A 15,538-nucleotide genomic window follows, 5' to 3' on the forward strand; every position below is an offset into this window, starting at 1 on the left:
CCGGGCAGGTGGGCACGAGCAGGGCCGGGCCCCGGGCGTCTCCTCGCCCAGGGAGGGTCCTAGGAGGAGTGGCATCGGGAGAGCAAGGCAGGCTGGACCCGGCCCGGGAGGGCTGGGGCGGCGGAACGGAACCGGGCAGAAGGGAGAAGCGTCGGGGCCTGGGGAGCAGGTGTGGGCCGGCGGCGGTGCGGCCTCTGCCGGACGTCCTCAGAGCCGGCGGGGCAGGCACAGCTGAGTCTCAGAGTCGGCGAGGACGGAGGCCCAGGTCCAACCAGGATCCTCACACCAGGCCAGACAGTGGGCTGGGCCTCCGTGGGCAAAACGGGGGTGGGGCAGGCAGGCTCTTGTCAGCCTCGAAGGACCAATCACAGGAGGGCACAATGCACCGTTCTAGATGTTTCCATGGCGGTGGGCACTGGCCAGGCCAGCTGGGCAGGTTTTGGTTTCTCTTCCCAGGCAGGCACCAGCCAGAGGGCGGGGCCAGGCCCCCTGTTGCCTGGGAGACGGAGCCGCCCAGCCCAGGGCAGAATTCCTCTCCAGGCCCTGCACCTGCTACCCTACTCTGGAAGACTCCTGAATCTGTTAGCGATTGTCTGGTGAGAACAGTGAAGATCTGGAGGGGGGAGGGGCCCTGCCAGGCACAAATACAAAAGCTCAAAGCCTAATCCGTCCACACAGGGAGAAGCCGGCAAAACCAACGCATGGGCGGGAGAAGAGCCGACCTGGCACACACGAGGCCCGTGGGAGACGGGGAGAGCGGGCCCATGGAGGAGGATTTACCATTGCTGGGTATCCGTTTAAACCTCTGAACGCCCGCTGGAGTCCGTGTGCCAAATTAATCCCGGAAGTGGCCGCATCAGGGGACGCGGAGACCCGAGGCTGAAAGCAGTGGAGACACCGCAGAGCAGGCTCTGCGAGGCTGGCGTGCTGCTTCCGGCCCCGCCGCGCACCAGGTGCCCTTGCACAGACGAACTCCGGGAGCAGGCTGCGGGCTGCAGCTGCTGTGAGGCCGAGGACAGTTGCAAACAGAAAACAATGTCACTCTTCTAACCTGTTGCTTTGGAAAACACTTTGTAGCAATATGCAGTTCATGGCGGATGATGGGGACTGACAGACCAACCGAGCAAAAGCTCTCTGGGGTCCTCAGTGATTTCCAACGCAAGAATCCGGAGACCCCCACCCCCCCGGGACCCCAACAACCGGCACACTCAGTGCCAAACCACGCGCCAGGCGCTGTCACAGGTGCTGACGGACGGACTGCACCTGCCTGTCCCGTGTCGGTCTAGTGGGCGTGGTGCTGAGTGGGCGAAGCCATCGCACAGCCAGCTGCGGCAAACGACACACACCAGGTTAATATCTTTAATAGGTATCGAGCCCATACAACCGTTATCAGACCCCGTTAGGCAGAGCCAAGGACAGTGACAACCCACGAGAGAGGAGACACAGCCGTTTAACGAGAACGATGCTCAACTGTGCTAGAAATCAAAGAAACGCAAACACAAGCCTATGTTCTCAGGATCAAGACAGCAAAAGGTCAGCCTGGCGCCAAGGGCCAGTACTGGCGAGATGGGCACGCCCTTCCGGCTGGTGGCAGCGCGCAGGAACGCCAATAGCTCCGCTAAGCGGAAGCCTCTGTGCCGACGGGGAATCAGAGCCTGCAAGGTTTCCACGACTTTCACTCAGGAGGCCCCTCCGGGGGCCGCCCCAGGACGTCCGCTGACGCTGGGGCCACGGCTTCCACCCGCCTGCTGGGAGAGTGCAGCCAACTCGGAGTAAAGCCGGCTAGGGACATGGGTGAGGGCCGAACATGTGGTCAGTGCAGCTACGCAAAATTGTACTGTAGCAGAACCGGGGAAAAACCAAATGCAAAGAAGCCATGGCCAGGGGGTGAGAGGCCTGCAGGAGGCACCGGCGTCCCACGGTACTTGGCTCGCTGCAAGGCGCTAGAGCTATGGCAGTGAGGAGCACCGTCCCCTCCCTCCTCATCCACGTCCGTGTGGTGCTGACCGCCACATGACCCCGGGCTAGGTCCTGAGACACGGACAGGCCCACGCCCACGCCCGGCGGAGCGCCCTGCGCCCAGCCCACCCTCACAGGAAACTGCCCCTTGGCCACAGCACCGGCTCTCGCTGCCTTCCCCAGGGGCCCCGCCTAGGCCGTTCTCTCAAACCCCCTCCACCTGCGCGACCCACACAGCCGGGAGCTCAGCTGCAAGGACCCCTCCCCAAGGAGACCTTGGCACGTGCCCAGCTCCCCCACTTCCCTTCCGGCCGCCAGGGCCCTGCTCGGCCAGTGGCAGCTCCGTGGCCAAGGAAACGGATCCTCCCTGCTTCCCGGGAGCCACGGAGGGGCTTCAACAGGAAACACGAACGCCAAGGCCACAGTCCCAGGGGACAGGGTGCTGCTCCTACACCGAAGCCCCTGCAGTTGTCCACAGAAGATGGAGGGGGTGGGTTACCAGCCAGGGCACCACGTGGGCACGGGAACGGATGCACGTCCCTCCTCACGCCTGCGCACCACCGCTGCCTGTCCCTTTCATACGTCAACACCTGCTCTCAGAGTTGCAGCGCCAAAGCCTCTGCCTTCCCCCGCCCGGCTTCAGCCTGGCGCCCCTCTCAGCCATCTTCCTGGGCTCAGGCCTGAGGGGTCTCCCACAGGGGTCTCCGCCAGCTCCCCGAGCCTGAGCCCCACCCGGGGCCCATGGGAAAGCCACTCCTTGACCTTCTCTCATCTGCTCCAGGTCCCAAAGGCACAAGGAGCCATCAGGAAGGTCGAAGTCCACCGCAAGTGCACGCAGGACAGCGGCTCGGGCTGCAGTGGCCAGCCCCGCCCACGTGACCATGGCTGTGGCGCCAGTGCGAGCAGCACCCCCCAGCACGGCACCCATCACCGGGGCTGAGTACCTGCTCCGCTTCCAGGAGGCGGTCCCCCCCCCCACCCCCGGCTAGGCAGGGCCCCGTGGAAACCCACCAGGGGTCTTCTCCCCTGCCCCAGGTGCCACTGTACCCCTTCCCCCGGAGCCTCTCTGCTGGGCAGGTGCAAATTTTACAGTACGGCTGCTGGAGACAGAGCTGAGCACAGGGAAGGGGGCTTGCACCCCCACTCCTGCTTAGTGAGCACCGCGGCCCCACCTAAACGGCCTCGGTCAAGTCCAGGGGAACCCAGACCCGTCTCCAGGCGGCTCTTCAACCGGGCGGCCGAGCTGAGAGTTTACGAGGAGCATGCGACAGTGGCCATGGGCCCCGGCAGCCACGAGTGTCCCCGCCCGTTTCAGTCGCAGTCACCTCCCCAGCAAGCCGCAGGAGCCGCGGGAGCCAAGCTCCGGGATCCCCGCACACAGGCCGCACAGGGTCCTTCCTTGGCCCGGCGTGACCACCCACACCGGTGCAGGCCAGCCCAGGGCAAACCACCATGTTCCACCTCGGTGGGCCATCTGGCATTGAGACACAGCGGGGGCACCAGTCCACCGGGCCGCAAGTCCCAGGCAGTGACCTCTTGGCCGTCCGCTCCAGGTGGTGCAGTTCCGTCCCTCGGGTCCAAGACACGCGTGCCGGCTCCGCACCATCGCTCCACCAGGTCGGGGCCGTCGCAGCTCCGCACCTCCACAAACACCACCACGGCCCCGGCTGCGGCCACCAGAGGCAGACACGCCCCTGCCTCCAGCTCAGAGGCCGTCTACCCCTCCCTTGGACAGCGGCTGGGCACGGGATCAGTCAGCAGGCCACTGCAGACCTGGAGGGGGCGCGGGGGCTCGGAGAGAGGCCACAGGGCACCTGAACGCAGGCGGGCAGGGGCATCAAGCCCGGCAAGGCTCACCACGAGGGACCGGACACCGCTGGGGACGCAGGGCTGCTGCCCGCCCTGGGCCAGCGCTCAGCCGAGGGGGCGTCTCCCATCCACTGCCCAGCAGGTCCTTCCCTGTGCAGCCACAGGCAAACCAGGCAGCAGATCACCGGCCGAGGCAAGGCCTGCCCCCAGGAATGCCAGAGGCACCCTCCTGCAGGGTGTCACCACCCGCGGAGGGGAGTGGGGGGCACGAGACCCCTGTTCCAGGTCCAGAGCTCATCAGCAGGAACTCAGCGACGCGGGCAACGGTGGCCCCCGTGCTGAGTGAGGCTCGCGAGTGGCAGAGGGGCAGCCGGGATGCGGCGGGGGTCGCGAGCGGCGGGGGAGCATGCACTCGGAGTCGCAGCCGGCTGGGCCTGGAGAGGCGGAGGGGGCAGCTTCACGCGTGGGCGTGGGCGTGGGCGCGGGCGCGGGCAGGACTGCAGAACGCACAGTTCCTCCGCGCAGCAGAACACGCGAGCGCTTAAAGGTTCCGCGCTCGCGAGGGCAGCGCGGGCGCCGGGCCGGCCCCGCCGGACGCTGGGTGCACCGGGCAGGGCCCTGTGCCGGCGGCGGCCAGCTGGCGGCACAGCACCTGCCGCTCGCGCACCGCCCGGTTGGAGGCCGAGGTCTTGCGGATCTGCGCGCGCCGCGCGTGGCGCAGCGGGGACTTGTAGGTTCTGCGCAGCTCGGCCAGGAAGCCCTGGTAGTTGTTCCGCAGCGGGCTGTCGGGCTGCATGTGCGGGATGGCCCACTTCTCGGCCTCGCCGGTCAGCCGCGACACGAGAAAGGCCACGCGCTCCGCCTCGCCCGGGAAGCGAGAGGCCTGGAAGATCATGAACCTGTCCATCTGCATCAGGAAGCCGGCCAGCTGGCCCGGGTCCCCGGAGAAGGGCTCGGGCAGGGAGGTGGGCGGCGTGGTCAGCGGCCTCGAGCCGCCCGAGGCCATGGCGGACACGGGCGGCGTGATCTGCAGCGCGCCGGGGATGTGCGCCCGCGTGCGCAGCAGCGTCAGCTCGGCCATCACGCTCTCCAGCATGTGGGTGAGGTTGGCCTTCTCGGCCCGCAGCGTGGACGCCTCGCGCCTCAGCGCCGAGTTCGTGAGGCGCAGCGAGGTCAGGGTGTCGATCACGTCGTCCATCGGGGCGCTGGCGGCGGCGGCGGCGGCCGTGCCTCCGGCCTTGGCGGCCTGCGGCTGCACCATGCCGACCGGGGGGCCAGGCCCCGCGCCCCGGACGGGGCGGCCGGGGAGGCCGGGGGCGACGCCGGGCCCGGGCCCCGGGCGCAGGTGCGGCTGCTGCCCACGCCTCTCACGCGGCCTCGGCGGCCGGGCCCTGGAGGAGCAAGAAAATGGAGTTGTTTGTAAGAGGTGCGTGGGCGGCGCGGCCGCGCTGGGCCCCCCGGAGCCCCCTCCCCCACCCCACCCCCGGGGAGGACAAAGGGGCTGCACCTGCGCGGCGGGGGGCGGCGGGCGCGCGTACCTGGGCTCCCCGGGGCTCCGTCCGCCGGGCGGGCCGAGGAGTCACCGCGGAGGCGTCCCGGTCAGCGCGGCCCAGGCGGCGGCGGCGATGGCGGCTCCGGCAGGTGCAGCGCCCGCGGCAGGGCGGGTCACGGCGCGGCCTTTGTGCGGGCGGGGCCGGCGCGGCGGCGGCGGGCGGGCCTAGCGCCGGGCCCGCTGGTTGCCATGGAGACCGCCGCGCGGCCCGGCCCCGCCCCGGAAGTGACGTCACCGCCCGGCAGCTGCCAGGCCACCCGCCCCAGCTGCCAATCCGCCGGGGCTGTGGCTGCTGTTTGGTTATCCGGTCTCTGATTGGCTGTTGGTGGGGCTCTTTCGGGGGCGTTGTCGCTTTAAAAAAGGAATTAAAAAGGGGTCTCCCCTGCAGTGCCTGCGCCTGCGAGGTGGATTCCCCGCAAGGCGGCCGGGTGACTCCGGCCTGCCGGGCCCCATCTGGGGGAAGCGGTGCTGCGGTGGCCCCGGGGTGCCGTCTGCTGCGGGTGTCCGTCTGCACCCGCCCGGCCCGTGACGCGTGCACAGTACCGAGTCCTGCACGTTCCCGTCAGCGGTGGCTCCTGGGCGGCCGGCTTCTGTCCACAGGTGCCTGCCCGGGCCAGAGCCACGCTGCACACGGGCAGGAGTCCCAGCCTCGTCCCCCGCGGGCCTCGCCCGGTGTCGGGAGCACAGGTGTCAGGCCAGGGGTGTCACTGGGGTCCTAGTGTGTCCGGGAGCACAGGTGTCAGGCCAGGGGTGTCACTGGGTGCTGGTGTCAGGGGCACAGGTGTCAGGCCAGGGGTGTCACTGGGTGCTGGTGTCAGGGGCACAGGTGTCAGGCCAGGGGTGTCACTGGGTGCTGGTGTCGGGAGCACAGGCGTCTGGCCAGGGGTGTCACTGGGTGCTGGTGTCGGGAGCACATGTGTCAGGCCAGGGGTGTCACTGGGTGCTGGTGTCGGGAGCACAGGTGTCAGGCCAGGGGTGTCACTGGGGTCCTAGTGTGTCCGGGAGCACAGGTGTCAGGCCAGGGGTGTCACTGGGGTCCTAGTGTGTCCGGGAGCACAGGTGTCAGGCCAGGGGTGTCACTGGGTGCTGGTGTCAGGAGCACAGGCGTCTGGCCAGGGGTGTCACTGGGTGCTGGTGTCGGAAGCACAGGCGTCTGGCCAGGGGTGTCACTGGGTGCTGGTGTCGGGAGCACAGGTGTCAGGCCAGGGGTGTCACTGGGGTCCTAGTGTGTCCGGGAGCACAGGTGTCAGGCCAGGGGTGTCACTGGGTGCTGGTGTCGGGGGCACAGGTGTCAGGCCAGGGGTGTCACTGGGGTCCTAGTGTGTCCGGGAGCACAGGTGTCAGGCCAGGGGTGTCACTGGGTGCTGGTGTCGGGGGCACAGGTGTCAGGCCAGGGGTGTCACTGGGGTCCTAGTGTGTCCGGGAGCACAGGTGTCAGGCCAGGGGTGTCACTGGGTGCTGGTGTCGGAAGCACAGGCGTCTGGCCAGGGGTGTCACTGGGTGCTGGTGTCGGAAGCACAGGTGTCAGGCCAGGGGTGTCACTGGGTGCTGGTGTCGGGAGCGCAGGTGTCAGGCCAGGAGTGTCACTGGGTCCTGGGTGTCTGTCCAGCTTCTCTCGCTGAGCTGTTCCCCAGTGGTGGATTCCAGGCTGGGCGCGGCTGGAGGGGAAGATAAGCCCGGTGCCCGTCTGCGCGGGGCAGTGTTGGAGCAGGCCGAAGCCCCCCATAGCTGCCCACGGCTGCCCACACCCCTTAGCAGGCCTGGGACACGGCTGGGCCCATCGGGCAGCCACAGTTTGGGTCTGCGGTGGGTGCTGGCGTGTGGGGCTGCTGGAGCCTTGAGAGGATGCATTGGTCCTGGCGCCAGAATGTGGGGTCTTGTGATGGCGAGCAGGGAGAGGGAGGGTCCTCAGGCTGCTTCTGGGATGTCTCCCGTGGGAGGGGGCCGGAACTGTGCTTGCCTTCGCTGAGGTCGAAGGCTGGAAACCAGAGCTTGGCCTGCACCCCCGCTCCTTCCAGACGCGCCCCTGCCTGCAGCCCTGTCCATCTCCGTCCCCAGGGCCATGTGGCGGACAGATCTGTCGCACCTGCAGCTGCGGCGGATGCGCACAGCTGAGTCCCCGGGCGCGTTGCCTGGAAGGTGCACCCTCATCCAGAAACGGCAAAAACAGGAAGTGGGTGAAATAGCCTTGCTTCCAACAGGACACGAGTTGGCATCCCATAAACAGCACGACGGAAACTAAAGGTTTATTTATTTATTTATTTATTGAGAGAGAGGCAGAGTTACAGACAGAGAGAGGGGGAGAGACAGAGAGAGAGGTCTTCCATCACTGGTTCACTCCCCAAATGGCTGCAATGGCCAGAGCTGCGCCGATCTGAAGCCAGGAGCCAGCAGCTCCATCCGGGTCTCCCACGCGGGTGCAGGGGCCCAGGCACTTGGCCGTCCTCTGCTGCTTTCCCAGGTGCGTTAGCAGGGAGCTGGACTGGAAGTGGAGCAGCCGGAACTTGAACGGGCGCCCTTATGGGATGCCGGCACTGCAGGAGGAGGCTTTTTTTTTTTTTTTTTAAATGAAAAAACCGTGAGGAGGGCATTTGAATCTGATCCACAAGATGTGGATTCATGTGTGGACCGGTGGTGAGTCCAGAAATAAACCCTGCGTTTACACTCAAGCAAGGCGCCTTGACGGCTCCGTCAGCCGTGGGCATCTGCGCCGAGCCGGCTGGACATCCCGGCGGGGTGGGGAGCTGGAACCCCGGCCACGCCCAGCACAGAAGCAGCGCAGGACAGGTCAGAGGCTTCGCCGTGAGACCAAAGCTATAAAACTCCGAGAAGCAGCGCTGCGGGCAGGCTCCGTGGCCTGTGATGGCGCGGTGGTTCTCAGGTGTTTCTCCAAAATGCAGAGAGAAGAGGAGAAACAGATGACTTGGGTCTCACCAGCATTTAAAGCATCTGTGTTTCAAAGGACCCTGTCGCCAAGGTGGGAAGACAGCAGCCGGCAGAACGGGAGGAAATCTGTGTAGACGGATACCGGCTGCGGGTCCGGTGCCCAGAGCACAGCTCGGTCACGGAGAGACAAGTCACCAAAGAAGGACTTGAATGCCCATTTTCCAAAGAAGATGCGCAAACGGCCGAACAGCACCTGAGAGGCTGCTCCTCGCGTTTGTCGTCCGGGAAACGCAAGTGACAGCCACGGTGAGACGCAGCTGCCCGGCCCCCAGGACTGCTGGATCCGAAAGGCGGATGAGAGCAGGTGTTGGTGAAAATGCGGCAAAAACAAGTTCACGCGTGCTTTGCTGCTGGGGGCATAAACTGGAGGGGACCGCGCTGACCGTGAGGTCCCCGTATGACCGGGGTTCCCCTCTGGTGTACGCCTTAGAGAATTGGAAACCAGTGTCCACACAGGAGTTTCTGTGTGAATGGTCCCCCAGGTGTTATTCATCACAGCCAGAGAGGGAGGGCATGCAGCTGACCAGGCGGCCACCGTCCAGCCCAGGTGGCCACCGTCCAGCCAGGAGGCCATCGGTCCAGCCAGGTGGCCATTGGTCCAGCCAAGGCGGCCATCGGTCCAGCCCAGGCACCCTCCGTCCAGCCAGGAGGCCATCGGTCCAGCCCAGGCGGCCACCATCCAGCCCAGGCGGCCACCGTCCAGCCAGGAGGCCATCAGTCCAGCCAGGCAGCCATCGGTCCAGCCCAGGCAGCCATCGGTCCAGCCCAGGCGGCCATCGGTCCAGCCCAGGCAGCCATCCAGCCAGCCAGATGGCCATCAGTCCAGCCCAGGCGACTATCGGTCCAGCCCAGGCACCCTCCATCCAGCCTAGGCACCCTCCATCCAGCCAGGCGGCCATCAGTCCAGCCCAGGCGCCCTCCGTCCAGCCTAGGTGCCCTCCGTCCAGTCAGGCAGCCATCGGTCCAGCCAGGCGGCCATCGGTCCAGCCCTGGCAGCCATCCAGCCAGCCAGACAGCCATCAGTCCAGCCCAGGCGGCCATTGGTCCAGCCCAGGTGCCCTCCGTCCTGCACCGATGAGCGCACAGTGGGATCTCAGGCATACAACGAAGGAAACACTGATCTATGCTTCCACGTGCATGACGCTTGAATGCGGAATTCTACATGAAAGGTCAGCCTCAGGGTTCTCCTGGATGGTCTTTATTTTGCGAAGTGTCCAGGATAGGCAAAGCCGGGGAGGTCAGGGTGAGCCGCGGTCCCCGGCATCCGGGGAGAAGGCGGGCAGGCAGGAAGCTGATGGGTGCAGGGCTCTGGGGGTTGAAACCGCCCTGGAGTCGGGGCGATGGTCGCACACCCGTGAATATCTGAAAAGCTGCAAATCTAGACTTTACGGCGTGTGAATTAGATCTTGAAGAAGACAGTGGCCAGCCAGGATCCAGATGCATGGATAGATGGGGGTGGCAGGGACCTCCCAGCCCGACAGGAAGTGTCTGCGAAAGCCCACAGCCCGCGTCTGCTTCGGCTGCCGGTGGAGTGCTGTCCCCGCACGACGGGGAATCGGTGATGCCCATTCTCACCACCCTCACCCGGCACAGTCCTGGCAGCTGTGGCCGGTGAAACAAGGCAGGGAAAGGGAGTAGATGTGCACATGGGCAAGTCAGACATGAAGCTGTCCCTGTTGGCAGAACCTCCGTTGTCTCCGCAGACAAGCAAGCTAAGCCGCATCCTGACACCAACAAGTGCGTTCAGCCAAGTCGCAGGAACTGAGACCGACGTGGGAAAATCGACTCCGCGTCTGCCAGCACCGACCACAAACACCGTGCCGTGTGCAGCGGCTCAGAGAAGCCCGTGTGAAGCTGAAGAAAACAGGCGCGGGAATTTCATGCAGATGGGAATTTTATGTGATGGAGAAATTCCGAGGAGAACCAATTACGGAAGGATAGCCGTGCCCGGGTGGACAAGGCGGCATCACAGACGTCCGCCCGCCCGCAGTCTGGTGTGAACGCGTGAGGCTGCGTGCCGGCGTCCACGCACGATTATGTGTGGAGCGGGGGTGGGGGGAATTGTTCTGAGACGCGGGGGGGGGGGGGACAAAGGAGGAGAGCTGCGGAGCTGCTGAACTCGCTTTGGAAGGGGGGAGCGAGGTGCCCACCCCCCCGCTCCAGTGCTACCTCTTTGGCTTCATAATTAAGGCCAAGTTAGAGCGGTCAGGAATGGATACAAAAGTCAAGGGGCAGGACGGGCAGTCCGGGGATAGACCCACACGCACCTGCCCCGCTGGTTCTTGGGCAGTCTGGGGATAGACCCACACGCACCTGCCCCGCTGGTTCTTGGGCAGTCCGGGGATAGACCCACACACACCTGCCCCGCTGGTTCTGTGCTGGTTCCAGTGAATGCTGTCGGGCACAGGACACAACACACAACCTCACTGTAAGTCTCACATCTACAGCTGGGGTTTCTTTTTTCCTTTTTTAAGATTTATTTATTTGAAAGACAGAGTTACAGAGAGGCAGAGAGAGAGGGAGGTCTTCGAGCCGCTGGTTCACTCCGCAGTTGGCCGCAATGGCTGGAGCTGTGCCGATCCGAAGCCAGGAGCCAGGAGCTGCTTCCAGGTCTCCTAAGCGGGTGCAGGAGCCCAAGCACTTAGGCCGTCTTCTACTGCTTCCCCAGGCCACAGCAGAGAGCTGGATGGGAAGAGGAGCAGCCAGGACTCGAACCAGTGGCCATATGGGATGCCAGCACTGCAGGTTTTACCCGCTATGCCACAGCGCCGGCCCCAAACGGGATTTCACAGTGACCAGACTTGCTTGTGGAAGATGAGACAGCACATACAGGAGAAAGCCTGGGGCGGGGAAGGGGGCGACCTGGGCTGCATCCCAGATCCCGCTCCCTGTGAGCACCGTGCAAGCTGGCGCCTCCGGGGTGTCTGCAGGCTGGGTGCTCTGCGGAGGAGGACTCGGGTCTAGAACGCGGGGAGAACTCTCCAGCTCGGCCAGGAGCCGCCTACGGTGGGGGGGGGGGCGCTCTCCAACTCCTCCAGCTCGGCCGGGAGCCGCCAGCAGTCCCGTTATAAAACGGGCAGGAGGCACGAGCGGCCGTTCACCGAGGAGGCCGGCAAAGGAGCAGACGCGCACGCGAGGCGGTTTTGACAGCAGAAAGGTTAAAATAAAAACGGGCGACAGCACCCAGCGCCGGCAAGGCTGCCGAGGAGCTGGGCGCGCTGGTGGGAATGTGCAGAGGTGCCGCGCGGTCAGCAGTCTGGCGACTTCCTGAGAAGCCGAGCAGGCAACTGTTAGACAAGCCAGCAGCTGCAGTCCGGGTGTTTACCCCAGAGAAGTGACAGCTTATGTCCACACGCTCACACACACACCCGCACAGATGTTTACAGCTACTCTACAGCCGGAACCTAGGAGCAGGCTAGACCTGATTCCACGGACCGTGGTCCATCCTCGCCCTGAGATCCGAGTCCGCAGTGAGAAGGAAGAGGGAGTCATGGCCAGGACGTCTCCCGAGGCCGCAGGAGAGTGAGCCGCGTGGACGCTCCCGGCCCCGGAGCCGCGACGCCGTCCATCTGATAGCCGCAAAGGCCGCCTGTAGAAACGGCGTCTGCTGCCTGCCGGGGCTGCGGAGGGCGGGTGCGGGGGTGGGAGGGCAGCAGGGGGTGGAGGACCCTGGCTGTGGTCCTGTCCTACGCGTCTGCAGGAAGCCACCCTGGGCCGGCTGCGCGGGGGCCACGCCGGGCCATTCCCTGTTATTTCTCACAACTGTGTGTGAGTCTGCAGTTACCTCGGGATCTAAAAGCTTAATCGGAGAAAATATGGGGACGGAATGAAATCATCGTAGAGAGGATAAAATTTAGGCTGCGATGGGTGTTTTGGCACAAGGGGGTTAAGCAGTCGCCTGCAACCCTGGCATCCCGTATCAGAGCGTCCGTTCAAGTCCCGGCTGCTCCACTTCCTATCCAGCTCCCTGCTAATGTGCCTGGGAGAGCAGGCGGAAGATGGCCCAAGTGTTTGGGCCCCTGCACCCACGTGGGAGACCCGGATGAAGCTTCTGGCTTTGGCCTGGCCCAGCCTTGGCCGTTGCAGCCATTTGGGAAGTGAACCAGCAGGTGGAGGATCTCTCTCAGTGTCTCCCGATGCTGTCCCTGGCCTGCCCTGCGATCATCCTGACGCTGTCCTGGGCCCACCCTGTGGTCATCCAGATGCTGTCCTGGGCCCGCCCTGCCCCCGAGCTCTCTCACACTCCCTGCCCACTCAAACCCAGCCTGGCTTTGCTTTGGTGTTTGACCCCAGGCTGGCACCAACTTGGCCTTGAGTTGGAAAACAACTTGGCACTGATGGGTGAAGTTGAAAATAGCACTGGGGCCGGCGCTGCGGCACAGCGGGTTAAAGTCACGGCCGTCGGCGCTGGTTCGGGTCCCGGCTGCTCCACTTCCAATCCAGCTTCCTGCTGAGGTGCCTGGGAAAGTAGTGGAAGATGGGCCAAGTGCTTGGGCCCCTGCTGTGCTCTTGAGAGACCTGGATGGAGTTCCAGGCTCTTGGCTTCAGCCTGGCCCAGCCCTGGCCGTTGCAGACATTTGGGGGAAGAAAACCAGTGGGTGGAAGATTGATTCTCTCTCTCTCTCTCTCTCTCTCTCTCTCTAGTTCCGCCTTAAAAAAAACTCTGCAGACTGAATCCAGGTGTGCCCACCTGTGTGCACAGGCTGTGTGATGGGCGCAGGCTGAAGGGCAGCCGTGGCCCCTGGGGGATGCTCACTCCCAGCCTTTGCTGTGGGACTTGTCCACTGATGCCCACTGGAGGCTGGGCCCGAGGCCAGGACAGGGAGCTGGGCTCCAGCCACCCCGGACCCAAGGCAGGCCACGCGACCGGGTGGACACCACCATGCAGAGCTGCGGAGGTGGGGGCGGGGCCTTCAGGTTCTGGAAGTCACCGCTCAGTGCTCAGCCCTAGGCATGGCGACGCCTGTGTGTGGGGGAGGGGCTGCACACCAGCGTCTTCTCCAACTCTTCGCCTTCTGCTGGGCGTCAGTGCAGCCCCCACAGGCAAGGCTCCGCCCCCACTCAGGTGCAGTCTCAGGAACTGGGCCCCCACGTCACCCACATTTCCCTTCAACCCGGCTGCACACCACTGCTCCCACACCCCTCCCCGGGGCGACCCCAGGTGCAGAGAGCTCGGAAGTGTAGGAGAAAGGGCGTGACGAGGATGGAGGGGGGTGCCGGGGGTCAGCCAGGAGGGGCCCGGGCCCAGGCGCCCTGTCCCCATGCCCCCGGGCAGCACTGCCCGCGTGGCGCCCGCGTGTGTCCACAGCAAGCAGTGTCAATCACTACCCCAGGCCCCAGCCCCTCTCCGCTCCCAGGAGAAGTGGGCATGGGGGTGCTTAGCTGAAAGCCCCAGGCGTCTCGCCCTGACTTGGACTCCCTGGGGGTCAGCCCCGACCCTGGAGCCCGCCGAGAGTCGCCTCGTGAGGACCGAAGCTGCCCCTGCCGCCCGGGAAGTGCCAAGGGTTGCAGGAGCTGTGTCAGGAGCGGGGTGGAAGACACTGTGGGAACGGAGCCCGGTCCCTTCACTGCTCAGGAGTCGGCCAGGGCCTGGGGCCTGGGAACCAGGGTGCTGCGCACAGGGCGCACGCCCTGTCCCATGTGGGATCTGGGCACTCACTCCACCTGCTGATGTCCGGAGCTCCCGTTGTGCGGGACAGGACGGTCCCCGCCTCTGGGCAGCTGCCCATCCCCCACCCCACGTGAACTGAACACCTTTGCCGGTGCCCGTTCCAGCCCAAGCACAGGTCCCAAGTTCTGCACCCTCACTCCCGAGCCACCGTAGCAGCCAAAAAGACGGAGCGGTAATTATGCCCGTAAGCCCTGTTCTTGTCATGTACACCTGCCAATGCATTCAAGGCAGGTGCGCTTGCCAAGCCTCCAGAATAGATTCTAGAATTTGTAAGGCCTCACGCGGCCAGTTCATCTGCGGGAAGCACTGGCAGCCGGGGGCCAGACACGCGGCGGCCTGGAGGGCCTGGGCTGCAGCTCTGAGAACCGTTCAGTTACAGCGGGAAATGGGCATCTTGCCCCCGGGCCTCAGCGCACCCCGGGTTCTGTGAGTGCCCAAGAGGGCAGGGGTCGCCCTGGGCTTGGGGAGGGCCTGGGACATGCAGCCGCCAAGAAGGACTCAGAAGAAAGCTTAGATGACGGCCCCCAAAAGAACATCGAGACTTTGGGGTGCAACTGCTTGGTTTTCAGTATTTGTTTACTTGAAAAGCAGAGCGACCTAGGCAGAGGGAGAGGCAGATCCGCATCGACCCAAACCCTGTTCCGTTCACCTCCTCCCCTTACGGCAGCGTCAAGCTGTCCGCTGGCCGTGGTCTTGTGGAAATGGTTGATGTTGGTGTAATGATACTGATATTGGTGTAAACTCTGAACCAGTGAGGGTTTTTTTTTTTAATTCTCCGAATTATTGAATTTCTTCTTTTCCAGTTTTTCGGGCTCTTCTCAATCATTGTAGCGTTTTCTGGAAATGCTTAGGATTGACTTGGATTTCTTCAGTCAATTTTGCTGAATTTGTTTAAAGTTGAGTCTAAGGGGCCGGCGACACAGCACCCCATGTGGGCACTGGGGTCGCGTCCTGGCTGCTCCACTTCCGATCCAGCGCCCTGTAATGTGCCTGGGAAAGCAGCTAAGATGGCCCAAGTGCTGGGGCCCCTGCCCCACGTGGGAGACCCAGAGGAAGCTCCAGGCTCCTGGCTTTGGCTGGCCCGGTCCCAGCCATTGTGGCTGTAAGGGGAGCAGGACAGAGAGGAGACAGGATAGGAACTCGCAGCCAACACGAATCTATTCACGAAGGGAAATCGGTTCGCAGTGGTGGCCGGCCGCCGGCGTGGCGGAGGGCACCGTCCCGGGCAGGCTCACCTTTCCCATGTCAGGGTGGGCTAAGGGTCCCGAGTGGGGTGGGGGCACTCCCTGGAAGCCGGTCTCTTCCTACAGGTTTTTCGGGTTTTCTGCAGGCTTGCAGACCGGGAGAGTGCAGAGGGCGGGTGGGGCAGAGCGCTGGGGGTGGGGCTGGACCTGGTCTTGCAGGAATGCAGGGAATCTGACTTCCTTTCAGGCGAGGAGATAAAACGGCTGAAGCTTGTGTCCTGGTTCCATCAATCCTGAGTCAGTCCAGATAGGGCGCCGGTTCTTTCTGGCTGCTTCCTGCTGGTACGGGGAGTGGGCGCGGGGCGGGCTCTGTGCTCTGAATCCGACTGGCTGGGGGTGGAGCAGTCATTCGCCCCT

At 64.5% G+C, this 15,538-nt stretch overlaps 1 protein-coding gene across 1 annotated transcript; it reads right to left on the reverse strand.

The window, feature by feature from the left end:
- Nucleotides 1-1,345: 1,345 nt before the first annotated feature.
- Nucleotides 1,346-5,527, reverse strand: RTL6 (retrotransposon Gag like 6). Its single transcript, XM_070051518.2, has 2 exons — nucleotides 5,307-5,527; nucleotides 1,346-5,159 (listed from the first exon to the last, which is right to left on the reverse strand). The coding sequence occupies exon 2, from the start codon at nucleotides 5,027-5,029 to the stop codon at nucleotides 4,310-4,312; it is 720 nt and encodes a 239-aa protein (XP_069907619.1). The 5' UTR covers nucleotides 5,030-5,159; nucleotides 5,307-5,527; the 3' UTR covers nucleotides 1,346-4,309.
- Nucleotides 5,528-15,538: the final 10,011 nt, after the last annotated feature.

Source organism: Oryctolagus cuniculus, chromosome 11 (assembly GCF_051225735.1).
Source record: "Oryctolagus cuniculus isolate XC-2025 breed Fujian yellow rabbit chromosome 11, ASM5122573v1, whole genome shotgun sequence".
In the NCBI taxonomy this organism is placed as follows: Eukaryota; Metazoa; Chordata; class Mammalia; order Lagomorpha; family Leporidae; genus Oryctolagus; species Oryctolagus cuniculus.

What these genes read in the sequence shown, in the direction of transcription:
- RTL6 (XM_070051518.2), bottom strand. Translation starts at nt 5,029, where the DNA reads ATGGTGCAGCCGCAGGCCGCCAAGGCCGGAGGCACGGCCGCCGCCGCC.